The sequence below is a fragment of the Chiloscyllium plagiosum genome, unplaced genomic scaffold (genome assembly GCF_037043375.1).
Source record: "Chiloscyllium plagiosum isolate Xiang-an unplaced genomic scaffold, Cpla_swu_hap1 HiC_scaffold_12, whole genome shotgun sequence".
NCBI lineage: Eukaryota > Metazoa > Chordata > Chondrichthyes > Orectolobiformes > Hemiscylliidae > Chiloscyllium > Chiloscyllium plagiosum.
In genome coordinates this window covers 57,293,961-57,307,437 of record NW_028270150.1, presented here as the reverse complement: position 1 = coordinate 57,307,437, position 13,477 = coordinate 57,293,961, and the positions used below count along the sequence as shown (strand labels likewise).

Below are 13,477 nucleotides of genomic sequence, written 5' to 3'. Positions count from 1 at the left end.
CATATTAAGGTTGTGAGATATGAATAAACAGTTTGCTACTGGTTTTCGTATGACAATGTTGAAATACTTTGCCTTCAAGCTTATTTTGTCTCAAAACTTTTTTGCAAGTCCATTAATTCATACTACAGTGAAGGGCGGGTTATTTGACTTTCCTTTTTACAAAAAAGTCGGTATTTTTATATTAATTACATTAAAGACTAAAGCTGCTGAAGAAGGGATTATTTCATGTCTTATTTACTGAGATGTCTCGTCAAGCTAAAATATTGTATAAAGTTATAAATAATTGAAATAATTATTCAGATGGATGAAAAGATAGATTAGAATTTCTTGCAGGTAGCATCAGGAGCCAGCGTGGTTGGACTTCTGTCAGTATAGAGAAGGAACACTAGTAGGTTTTTCATTTTCTACCTCCTACGTAATCAGTTATACTAGTTTAATAATAATGCTACTATATATTTTTGGGAGAAAGCCTCAATCCAAAAGATGTTGACAAGAAGAACAAAAGCAAAACAGCTTACTTCATTATTGCTTTTCATTTGTTTATTTCAAGTTTTAACGCTATTGTCACAACTGGAACTCAAACAAGATCAGTTTTAAGCTATTTCATTCTCTTGCAGTTGGTATTTCCCATTCGTTATGCAGCTTTAATATCAGCAGTCTCAGTCCCCGGTGTTTGTGTACTACTCATCTACATACATCACACCCATTAAAAAGGCAAAGCAGTTAGAGGTGATTAATTCATCCAGCTGTCCCAAGAATTGTTCTCTAAGAGGACAAGCATCACAGTATGTAATTTGAAACTCAGATGTTCTTGTGGAGTTAACACTAGTTCGCATGGAAAAAATGTTTGGTGGGGAGAGAACCTTGCTCACATTGAGAAGAAGTGTTTTGCTATACAAAAACAAACTGTATTCCCCTAATCAAATGAAAAGTATAAATGAACCATTTCACTGTGTTCATATCATCAACCTTTATGATTTGGAGCGAAAGTATGATGAATTATTAATTTTAATTGGTGCATTTCCAAAGGAGGGCCGACCCAACACAAAAGCATTCATCATTGGGACTCTGTGCTGGAGGAGTGTTGCATTTAGCACACACAAATTTTTACTGAACTGAAATGTACAGTTGACAACTTATAGCTTTTTACTGAGGTTTCACTGCAAAAATCTTATCTTTTAGCAGTTGTGGCGTTTTTTAAATGAAACCATTGATGAACAGGCTTGTTAAAATTTCAACAAGTAGCAAACTTGTATGGATTCTGAATATGGAGGAGAGATTTTCAGGGCTGTCCTGATCATCAGCCTGAAATATAAGATAAATAGCCATTTCTCACTATTTCTGTTGTGCATTCAGATAATCTGCTGCTGTTCCAGTGAGCAACCAAGGGAGCCGTTGCAGCTTACAGCTGCATATGGTTTGCTGCATATTGTTCTGATAGTGGCAGTGGGCATGAGACAAATTAATATCAAAGTGCCGCAATTGTGTTTCGTACTCCTAATAGTAACACTCCATCATTGTACAAGAATCCCGAATGCAGCAGGCTAAATAATATAAAAAGAAAGCAAGACTGCGGAGTTAATTATATCACAGCAATTACTTCATCATCAGTGATTTCTAATCAGTGAACAACTGCTTCCATTGTAATTTGCTGAATAAATCTGCTGAACCTTCAGCCCCACATGGAGAAGCAGAATCCCATTGCGTAGACTTTTACAGTGCACATTTCCTTTTCCCAATTTCTAAGATACTTGTTGGTTCTGTGATTAAATACTTAGAGAAAAGCCAATACCGCATAAATAAAGTCTGCTAGTAAGTTGAAAGAGGATTTCTGCGTCACGCTGGGTCTGTTTCGTTCTCACGAAACATTAAATTCTATTTTAATTCTTTCCAGTCAGATTTCCGGAGATAAGAACATACATTGATCCTGATACTTATGAAGACCCATCTCAAGCTGTGCATGAATTTGCGAAAGAAATAGATCCCTCCAGAATTCGCATAGAGAGAGTAATTGGAGCAGGTAAAAAGTCATAGACAATACCAAAGAATCCATCCTGCTGATAATAGAATTGTTTTAGTTTGACTTGTCTCTTAAAAGTTGAAATCTTTTGGGGCATTATTTCTGCAACCAATCCTTCCAAGCCATTTTGCTTAGCAGTGATTAGTTTGACCAAGTAAGGTCTTTGAAAGTACATTGTGGGAATAATTGGTTCAAGCCATTAACCTGTTCAGTAAAAATTGCCTTCTCAGCTATTTTAGTGCTTATATTAACCAAGTTTCTACTCAGTATCTGAACCTGTTAGTCCATCGTTTCACTTTTCAATGTCATGTTTTTTGTGGACATTTGATGAGTTTATATCGATTGCCAGGTTTTCCATTTTACAAAAGTGAAACAGTAAGAGACAATGTAACCACTGCTCCTTGACATTCAAGAGTGTTACCATCACAGAATCTGTCACTGTCAACGTCCTGCGGGTTACCATTGTGCAGAAACTGAACTGGACTCACTGTATAAATGCAGTGACTATAAGAGCAGGTCAGAGGCTAGGAATCCTGCAGCGAGTAACTCACCTCCTGACTCCCCCAAGGTAAAAACAACGACTGCAAATGCTGGAAGCCAGATTCTGGATTAGTGGTGCTGGAAGAGCACAGCAGTTCAGGCAGCATCCAAGGAGCAGCGAAATCGACGTTTTGGGCAAAAGCCCTTCCACCATTTACAAGACACAAGTCAGAAAGGTGATGAAATACTCCTCACTTGCCTGGGAGAGTGAAGCTCCATCAACACTCAAGAAGCCTAATGCCATCCAGGACAATGCTCCTGCGTGATTGGCACTGCATGCACAAATATTCAGTCGCTCCAACCCTGACACTCAGTAGCAGCAATGCGTACCATGTACAAGATGCATTGCAGAAATTCACTTCTAAGATTCTTAGATATCACCTTCCAAACCCACAAAAACTACCATCCAGAAGGACAAGGACAGCAGATACACGGGAACACCACCACCTGCAGATTCCACTCCAAACCTGACTTCATCATGAAATAACTTAGTTTGTAATGATTTTTACAAATTCCTCCCAATTTGTAGACCTGGCCTATTAACTCTTAATGTTTACTTACATGTATGCCATCGGTGAAAGTGTGTATTAAGCTCAAAGTGCAGTAAAGCAGCAGTTGCCCTAATACTTTAAAACTGAAATTGTAACCTTTGCTGCCTTAAAATTCTATATCATGTATTCATAAACACAGTCTTACGTCTGCTCAGCAAATATGTATGGGATTTCAAGACATTCTCAGGTCAGGATGAAATTTGCTTTGTTGCTTAATGATCCATTGGTGTGCATTACTAGATCCAATATAGAACACAATGTATAAAATAACTAGTTTTGCAAAATAGACATTAAATTTGATTTGAAACTGCAGTTTATTGGAAGCCATTGATTGTTTACAAAATGCCAGATAAACTATGCAAAGACACACTATGAAATCAGTTTTCTAGAAGCTAGGATGCAGATATATATTTTTTTAAAAGTGTCAACATCAAATGTGAGAGTAATTGACGAGCATTATATCTTGTCAAAATTAATCTTTGTTGTTGCAAATTAATTGTCAGTTGGTTAATTCTATTTTAATTTAATAAAATAATGTGTTAATTTATACAGACATTGTAATCGGATCCAATTGAAATCTGAAATACTTTCAAATTAAACATTTTCTAAGTCATACAAATATTTGCCAGCTGCAGTCCACAGCATCTGAAAATATTTTATCTGACACATTAAATTCTTGGTCCCAAATTTATTAAATGTGGTGGGTATGATGTGCATGAGCCCAAAGCTTGTGATATGCCAGGGAGAGGCTTAGATACCATGCAAACTCAAGGACAAGTTCTTCTGTGAAATACTTTTCCCAGGGTCATCAAAGATTCACAGATTTCACACCATGTTGAATTTGTTTTTTTGCGCAAGGTATGCTCATAATTTATTCTGTTAAAATAAAATCTGGATTGGGATTTTATTTTTTGTCACTATCATTTCTGTTTCAGACTTAACCAGTGTCACATTTTGAAACTAGAATTATTATCGGTGCAATGATTATATCAGTATTCGGGGGCATTCAGATGAATTCCTCAATTAGTTACTTGAATCAAGTAGCTAAATGTTAAGAGGATGCTCTGGTTTAGTTTTAAGGCTGTCGTCCTTGACTCAACAAAACCCACAAGGAATTGACAGTAGTTTGAATGAGGCAAGTCAGGTACCTCAGCTCCCTCCTGCTCTTTAAACAGGCAGAATGGTCTGGGAGACCTTTATTACAAGTGCAGATCAGGTCGAATTACATAGGAGGAAACTAGGAGTCAACAGAGACATAACAAGTAAGTTTAGCAAGTTACATTTTAAAATTCTTCACAGGCAAAAGTGACAGAATTTATCCTCCAGAGCGCAGAAGAATGTCCCTTGCTGTTGTTACCACCACAATCTTCCAATCCCTGCCCCTGCCACGTCTGCTCCTAGTTACCTCCAGGGTGTCGTCAAATCTAAAGGGAGGCCCCTGATTTTCATTTTATGACCAAGGACTGCACACTCAAATGCCTTGCTGCTGCCTCCTACCACTGAACCCATCTGCCAGCCAAGAAATGAATCTGGGAAAAAAGGAAAATCTGTGAATCTTTGATGACCCTGAGAAAAGTATTTCACAGAAGAACTCGTCCTTGAGTTGGCATGGTATCTAAGCCTCTCCCTGGCATATCACAAGCTTTGGGCTCATGCACATCATACCCACCACATTCAATCAATTTGGGACCAAGAATTTAATGTGTCAGATAAAATATTGGCCAGCTTCAAATTAATGTGTTAAACTACTCCATGTTTTCTCAATCAAAAGCCAGCATAGTACCATTACTTTTATGCTTGGTGTTCATTTTATGAATTGTTTGTGCAAAGGTTTTCATATTTTCATTGCCTGATCACAAATTAGTCAAAAAAATTAGAGCACATCACTTCTCCTGCCACTTGAAAAATGATAATAGACTTCATTATGAAATGAATTCCTTAGATAAAGTAGCATTGATGGATGTTTATAATAAGAAATGTTATTGCTGGAAACCATTAGAGGTTTATCATAAATTAATATCTGGACAACATGATTGCGCAATATAACATGCTTATTCAATTGTGCAAGATAGACTGGTTGTTTTATGCTTGAAAGAAGGTTTCTTTGAATTGTTTAAAATAGTCCATGTCTTTATCACTCTTGCCTCATCAAGGCGTCTAATAAACCAGTGCCACATACTTCATGTCTCTGGTTATCCTCCCAATATCTGCCAGTTTTTTCCAAAAACCTCTGACCTGATTGAGATGTCAACTTGTGTTCTTGTTCATCCCAGTCATCTTCTGGCACCCTTGTTTGTCAAGAATCTAACTATCTTTATCTTCCAAATATTCAATGAACCTGCTTCCACTGCTCTCTGAGGAAGAAATTTCCAAAGATGCTCAAACCTATGAGACAAAAATAAAACCTCTTCATCTCCATCTTAAGTGGGAGGCCTCTTATTTTTAAACAGTCTCCCATCATTACTGACCGTCAAGCCTGTTTGGCAAGCCTCCCGATCACTGCTGGGTTAAAACTGGCAGCAATGAGTTAGTCTTCCTTCCATAGACCGAATTGGTGCAGAGTTGGGAAGATTATATGGATTCCAGCCAATGCTCTTCCTCCTGATTAAATACCCATCTAGAAGGAGGGCAAGAGATTCTATCCTCTTTGCAGTTTGAGTTTCAGAGTCATACAAGATTTGTCCACAAATGAGAATCTTTGTTTGAGATCTGCAATGGTCTTTTGTCATTTCTTGCCATTTCCATGCTATTCCCAGGTGAAGCTGATTTCTAGGATGACACGTAGCATCTGCTGCAGCCAAAAAAAAGTGCCTCCATTAAGAGGTGCTAACTGGTTTTAAGTTAGTGCTGTTCAAGTTGGTCTCTCATGATTTTCCACCCCTATTCAAACTTGCAGCCCTCATCAGTGCACTTTAAGTTTGCATGTTGTGTGAACATTAATTGTAAAACTCATTCCCTGCACCAAATATTACATTACTAGATTGCTGTCCTACTATTTCACATTTTCGACAGGAATGATAATAGAAGTTGTTGCTCTGGTAAGCAACATATTGGTCAATTGCTTAATTTGCTTAGTGCATGTATGAACTACTACAAGATAACTAATGTTTTTGATAACAACTGGGAGGATCCAGAGGCAAAGAATTTTAGACCACTTTTTGTAATACTGATCTCTCGTGGTGTACAGCTTTTTCAGACAGGGTGAGCAAAGCCATTGAAGTGTTGGAGCAGCCTGATCATACTGAATGATGGGACAGGCTCGGTGGACTGAATGGTCTACTCCTATGTTCTTATATTCATGGCTGTCCTAACTCAGACATGGCTTGTTACATAAAGTTACGCAATTCTAACAGCTTTGCTGAAGAAGCAAAGCCACTTTACGTACTGCTCAGAGAACTAGACTTGTGCTGACCTGGATCTATAAGCTCCACTGGCAAGTTATAGTTTTCTGTGAGCATGCCTTCTTCTATTTTATTTCACTGCATTTGTATCACTCTGTAAATTTTTCCTACCACTGCTTTCCCTCTTACCAGAATGGAATTCCAAAAAGGACTAGATAAAGGACTAATGAAATTCAAAACGTTCTACAATGACTGCCAGCACTTTGAAATTTCTTAGTCGCAAAAAAGAATTATTTAATGTTCGACAATGTAATGTGTTCTGAAAGAGTTAATGTTAGAAGCCCCATTAAGCTCCACCCAATCTGATGATATCTTATAGTCTTGGCTGGAGAATTTTAGAGCCTGGCTTTAGATCCCACTGGGGTCAGATGTGATATCACTGACTCTGAATAGTCTTAGTAATTAAGTCTGACTAGTCAATGTAACTTGTACTTCTTGCTATCTTGCAATAATAAACTACATCTTGTTGTCAAGTTACTGCCTGTTCTTGTTATGACTCACAGGTGGTTGATACTGTACTGGTGTTAAAAACATAGGTCCTTAGAATTATAATGGAGAGAAGGATTAATGGCAGTACTTTACCCCAACCTCAAGCTACCAGTGATTGGTTCCAAAAACATATGACATCTAATGTAAGCAGAATGCCTCTTGTATCTTAGTGGAGCAAATGATCCCTGCAAATTGTAATGGCAACCTCTTTACTTGAACTGTCCATAATTTGTGGACAATCAAGGAAAGTAAAGGTATAAGAGATGAAAATGATATTGGGGACTGCAACAATCTGATCTCAACTAAAGTGTTTTAATGAGTTTGCTACCTTTTTTCTATTGTGAACTCAGATCATTCATACAGAGGTCTATCCAGAAATTGGAATAAATTGGGATCAAAGCATTGACTTAATGATGTGGCTTGTATTATTTTCATTGCATTGTTGTCCTCTTTTTAAACACAATCAGAGAAGCAAGGATAAAAATTGCCTCCTGTTAAATGTTCTTCCATTACCACCAATTAAAGCAATCTGATTGGTGAGTTAAGTTTCCTTGAGAAACTAAACATTTCATCCAAATAATATGTTATTTTTGTAAGCTAGAAACCACTTTCAAAGATGCTGGAGATTAGAGTCAAGATTAGAGTTGTGCTGGAAAAGCACAGCAGGCCAGGCAGCATTTGAGGAGCAGCCAAGGGCTTTTTCCTGAAACGTCAATTTTCCTGCTTCTCGGATGCTGCCTGACCAGCTGTGCTTTTCCAGCACGACTCTAATCTCCAGCATCTGCAGTACCCACTTTTGCCTATTTTCAAAGATATGCCAAGTCCAAACACACTTAAGACTCTGCTACTCATCCATCCATGATCAAATTTCTTTTACTAATAGATAACAATCCAGTTCATGGATTAAACAAATGGTTGTAATAATATCCGTTCTGCAGGGATTCTGTGTGAGACTATTTTCTGAGAGCCTCATTAATCACAAGTAAAAATATTCATTGCACATTTCAACTCTGAAAACCTCCTGAAGACAACAAAGCTATTTATTGAGTTTTCTTGTAAAATCATAAATGTTTCTTTTAAGAAGTATTTTTTTCCTTGCATGGTAAATCATATTACACAGATGTGACAGCTTTTCAAAACTCAAGTTAAAATTATTAGCTTGGAAGGTATAGAGAGTGACCAAGAACGCATTATTCATTTTCAGATCACTTCTGACTCCCAAGAGCACAGTATATTTTAGTCCTCAATTTGTTTCATTTTGCCCTTGAACTAACCATTATTTTAACCAATCTTGTAAAATTTCAAACTTCTGCTGTGACATTTGTTCAAATCTATAAACCTAGCTTTATTTTACCCAGTAGCTGTCTTTATTTTAATCACTGGATAGCAGCAAGACTTTTTTTTAACACATTACATTCCTAATCTATCACACCTAACACTTCTTGAGAAATATCAGAAAAGAGAGATTAGGGCACGGTTAATCTTCGTGTGGCCATATAACCCCGAAGGTGAGGCATCCCCTTCTGCAATTAATTCCCATTCTTTTTACTAATCAATATTAAATCCTTTTTTTCTTGAAAGGGGATTTTTTTTTTTCAGAATTGTCAAGCAAAAGATTGCTGGTGCTAAAGAAATTATTTTTCCTTTGAACATTTGTTGGCAATATTAAATGCCTTCATTTGATAAAAGGTCACCAATCTGATATTTTAACAGTTTCTCTTTGTGGATGCTGCTCATTCCTCTGAGTTTTTCCACGTTTTACTGTTCTTATTCCAGATGAAGATATGAGCAGGTGCAGCATCAATTGTTGTCTCCCAAGCCAAATGCCATAATCCCATAAAGGCATCACATACAAAAGAGAGATCAATGTTTCTATCTGTTGTATCAGCTACCTTCATGGTTTTAAGTTTTCCAAATTGGTCCTCCATTTAGTGTTTATATCCCAAATGCACGAAGAACATGGTTCAAACTTTCTCACTATTTGGTGTAAAATCAGCTACAAATGATGTTCATTCCAGTAGTTGCAGCTGGCTTTTAAGTCCAGTTCCTGAGGTAGAAAGATTTTATATGAACCCACTCCTCCACCTAGTCCTTAAATTAATATTAGTAAGTCTTTTTTTTTAACTTTCATCTGCAATGAATAAGACGTTACATAGGGTCAGAGCAATTGAAAATCAGTCTGTCTTCCTCTGGTCCAGCCCATTTGTTTGATGCTCATTTACAAACCTGATGTTTGACTTCAATTCTTTTAAGTGACCTCTGCCTGGAGGTTGAAAGAAGACTGGCCCTAATTGGTGGATTGACTACTCCTAGAACAGCACTCTCACACCAATCTCACAACGATATTTACCATATCGTTTAGACCATGATATTTTAAATACCTAATATTAAATTTTCACATATTAAGTATAATGATTACAACTGAGTGGCTATCTTAGATTTCTGATACTTGATTAGTTTGTACTATATTGAAGTAACTTCCTTGTTCTCACAATTTGTGTTTTTAGGGGAATTTGGAGAGGTCTGTAGCGGTCGGCTAAAGACACCTGGAAAAAGGGAAATTCCTGTGGCTATTAAGACCTTAAAAGGAGGTTACATGGATAGACAACGAAAGGATTTCCTCAGAGAAGCTAGCATCATGGGCCAATTTGACCACCCTAACATTGTTCGTTTGGAGGGAGTTGTAACAAAAAGTATTTTACTTTTTTTATATTTATTGCATTTCAGCTGATTGAAATAAGACAACGTGTTAATATATAACCATAAAGCATATATAGTATGCAACTAGTATTTGGACTACTGTTCTGTTGCAACGTAAAATTAATTCAATTAGTCCAAAAGATTAGCACTCATGGTGAGGTGGAGAGGTGAGATTGTGGTAGTGGCATGCATACAGAGAGGTCTGTAAAAATATGATAGGGAGCAGCAGGACATGCAGCATAAGAAGGTTGTGGACTCACCTAAAAGCCTTTTGCCTTGATAGGGAAGCACTGTGGCTTTTCTTTCCAGCTAACATAAATTAATGATAAAATGACTGTGAAAATGTAAATCCTCATCCACCTCAAACTGACTGCCATAGTGTGCTGAGAATGGATTTATTGCTTGTTCCTGACCACTCCTTTCCCCAGCCCACCAGCCCACTACCCTTCCCCACCCCAACTCCACTGCCTGCCTGTATTAATATCAGAATTCAACAGGTTCTGATCAGCTTTAACATATTTAAAATTGTAACGCCTCAACGAATACAGACCCACACATTTTAGGAGTTTTAAAATTACTATTAGATTGACCATGGGAGAATTGCACATGCAGAATGATATTCAGAATCTGAGATCAGAATTCAAGTTGAGATTAAAGAGGAAACATGTCTATATTTGATTTTACTTTACTGTGCACATGTAAATGGAAACTATTTCCGTAAGTTAAATGGTTGTCTACCAAGAGGTGTAGATCAATTAGCATATGCCCTACCCTACATGTGCTTCACATGTTATGTTCTTCTGTATGTATGTCTGTGTGACACACATAACAATTTTAAATACTATTTTGTTTTAGTTCCCAATGAACATAAGGAGTTCAGCAAGTTAAATTGTGTTGTGGAATATTGTGTGTATTACTGATTAGCATGGTTTCCATGTTTTTCAGGTATAAATAGATACAACATTGTTCAGTTTAGTCATGAAATACAATCTGTGATGTTTTCAGCCCACTGGTGAATTGATGCTGCACATTTCTTTAGGCAGCTCTGTGCCACAAACATTCTGCTTCTTACAAAGATTCATTAGTTGCACAACACCTATGGAAAAACCATTCTGTAACATTTGGTCCCAATGAACAGAGCAGATGGAGGACCTAGTCTTTTCAAGATTTTTCAGTGGCTTCTCATTAAAGTTAAGCTTTGTTCATAAATACAGAATCTTTTCTGTCGAAGCAAGGCCACAGGGTGTGAGTGCTTTCAGAACTTCACCTTCACCACAATTGAGAAAGGCACTGGCAACATGTGCTATTGAGGCTGAAGGCCCAAGGTCACTTCAGGTCACTTAGTTTGGGCTAAGATCAAGTTTTACCAAGCTCTGTCATTCCTGTGAAATTCTTTGTCCTTATTTTAACAAATATCTTTGTTAAAATATAAGAATAACCAAAACTCCTAAGTGGATTAGTAGTACCACAGTGCACTATTTCAACCTAACAGAACTGGTATTCAAATGGTGTACACTATAATATTATTGATTTGTTGTAAGTGGAGCTCAAGCTCAAATTTATTAGCTTACAATGGCACTATTTGTTCTTTATTAATGGATTAACTCCAATACTAAGTCATTTTCCAGGTTAAACTGTAATGACTAATTAACTTCTCTAATGCATTGAGCTTAACTGCTGGCCAAAACCCCTAAATGATACAATGATCTGCTCCACTTACCTCTATGAAATGTCTCAAAGTTTCAGTTGCCTGTAAATTACTGAACTTTTTGACATATAAAGAAATCAGTATGCTGTGGTTAAGGGGACCAGCTTTCATTCACCATTTCACCCCTTTGGAGATGAAATATAAGAATCTGACAGAAGTGGGAATGCCAGGCGTTTCTTGTTTCTCTCCCTTCTAGTTTAAAATCAAGACCCAACTGGAAAGGTAACAATTTCTGTGACATGTCCTGCTAATTCTGCTCTTTTTGCCTCTAATACATAGCATACATGATGGAGGTATACTGACATGCTGTGATTCCTAATAGAATTGAGATCCATATTTGGAGTTGATCTTTTTTTTGAAGGTCTTCAACTTTCCAAAGACAAAATGAAAACATTACGTGGTTGCCAGGTCCATTCTTTTTTTAAGATGTCTCTCTCTTGGAACGCACAGAATGCTGTGACTGGGAGAAGTCTTATTCTTAACCACTTACAACCACATGGGTCCTCAAGAATATTTGAAACTTTTGTCTTTAGTTTTTTTAATGTTTTATTTTAACTTATTTAGTTTAGCTTATTTATTTTTGCTCTAAAGTCTATATTACCTCTTTGTCAGTATAGTATTCCATTTCATTTCCAGATTTTCTCTTCATGTTTCCTTCTGCTTGTACATTACCCTCAGGCCATACTTGGTTGTCCCTGACACTACTCATCACCTCTTAAGATGTGTCATATCTCCCACTACAGCTCTGTTATAGCTTGAAGCTATTACCCTGCTGTTCTACACAATAGACATGTCAACCAAACTGACTATGCCCTTGAGATTTCAGATGCCAGCAAATGACACCAATAACATCATCATTCATTGACAAAAATGTGCCTGTCTGCAATTTACCATTTTGAAGATAACTCCTTTAGAATGATAAAATATTGGATGTAAGCTGACATTTTCATTCATTGACATTCAAATTTAGTGATGTATGATTTGTACTTTTTAAATTTTTGGCAAGTTACTACTATTTTTGGAATACAATTGTGAGAAATTACATTTGAGCTGTGCAGAGATTGGAACTGAATTTGATCATCTAGATGCGCTAGACCTTCTGAAAAAAAGACTTTTTTTATACTGAAGTTATGAGAAAGAGAACATTCTCCCTTCCAGATAACAAAGAGTTGTTAGATATGTGCCAACTCTGAACTGGAACCAACAGAGCTTCTGAGATTTTCCTAAAGGTGACACTGATATATCATGTGTATCAGCCATGCAGATGCATTAATATGTTTTATTTTCTTAGTCTTGTTTTGGCACTGGATGCAGTGTGTTTATCCAAATTTACAACAAGCCAAACTATTAAACCAAATAACACTTGCTCATTAATGCATGTCAAAGTACAAGCTAATTAACTCCACATGTTCTTTTGTTAGAAAATAAATTAGACATATTAACAAATTATTGAAACGTCTTTCAAAATCCTGAATTTAAGATTCAACGCCAATTGGATATCTGCCCATTTTTCCCTTTGTTTAATCCTTATTATTTTGTAGCTGCAGTAATAGTTAGGATAGCACTATGGGGAAGATTTTCCCTTGATTGTGCTCAGGTTTTGCTCTTTTCTCAGATATAAGGCAAAAATAAAGGTGGAGATCTGGAACACCATGATCATTGTATTTCCTTTGCACTACCAGGTGCAGGAGGAGTGGGTTATGGAATGCTTCCATCTTCAGCAGGGATAAGGCAATAAGCTATAACCTTATAAGGTGAAAAGTAACTTCAGCTCACAATGTACTTCATTTTATTGAGTCTGTAGCTGCAAGTTTAAAAGTGGACCTTAGATCTGGTTGCAACCTCCCTTCAAATCTTAACTTCTTACTGTATTCTTTCTCAGAACATGAGTATCATTGAAACATCATATAATTCAACATTTATTGTCCAGTCCTAATTGCTCTTGAGAAGGTGGTGATGAGCCACTTGAACCGCTTGCAGTTCTTGTGGTGTAGATATACACCCAGAACTGTTGGAAAGTGAGTTCCAGGATTTTCACCCACCAACAGTGAAGGACCAACAATATGGT

At 37.0% G+C, this 13,477-nt stretch overlaps 1 protein-coding gene across 5 annotated transcripts in view; it reads left to right on the top strand.

Annotated features, from left to right (window-relative positions):
* The window catches only part of epha6 (eph receptor A6), a 687,522-nt gene that overhangs the window by 597,277 nt on the left and 76,768 nt on the right, over nt 1-13,477 (top strand). For all 5 annotated transcript variants that reach the window (XM_043700795.2, XM_087992858.1, XM_087992855.1 and 2 more), the window contains 2 exons: nt 1,895-2,020; nt 9,509-9,694. In XM_043700795.2, coding sequence (XP_043556730.1) covers nt 1,895-2,020; nt 9,509-9,694 — 312 coding nt within the window. The remainder of the gene's footprint in view (nt 1-1,894; nt 2,021-9,508; nt 9,695-13,477) is intronic.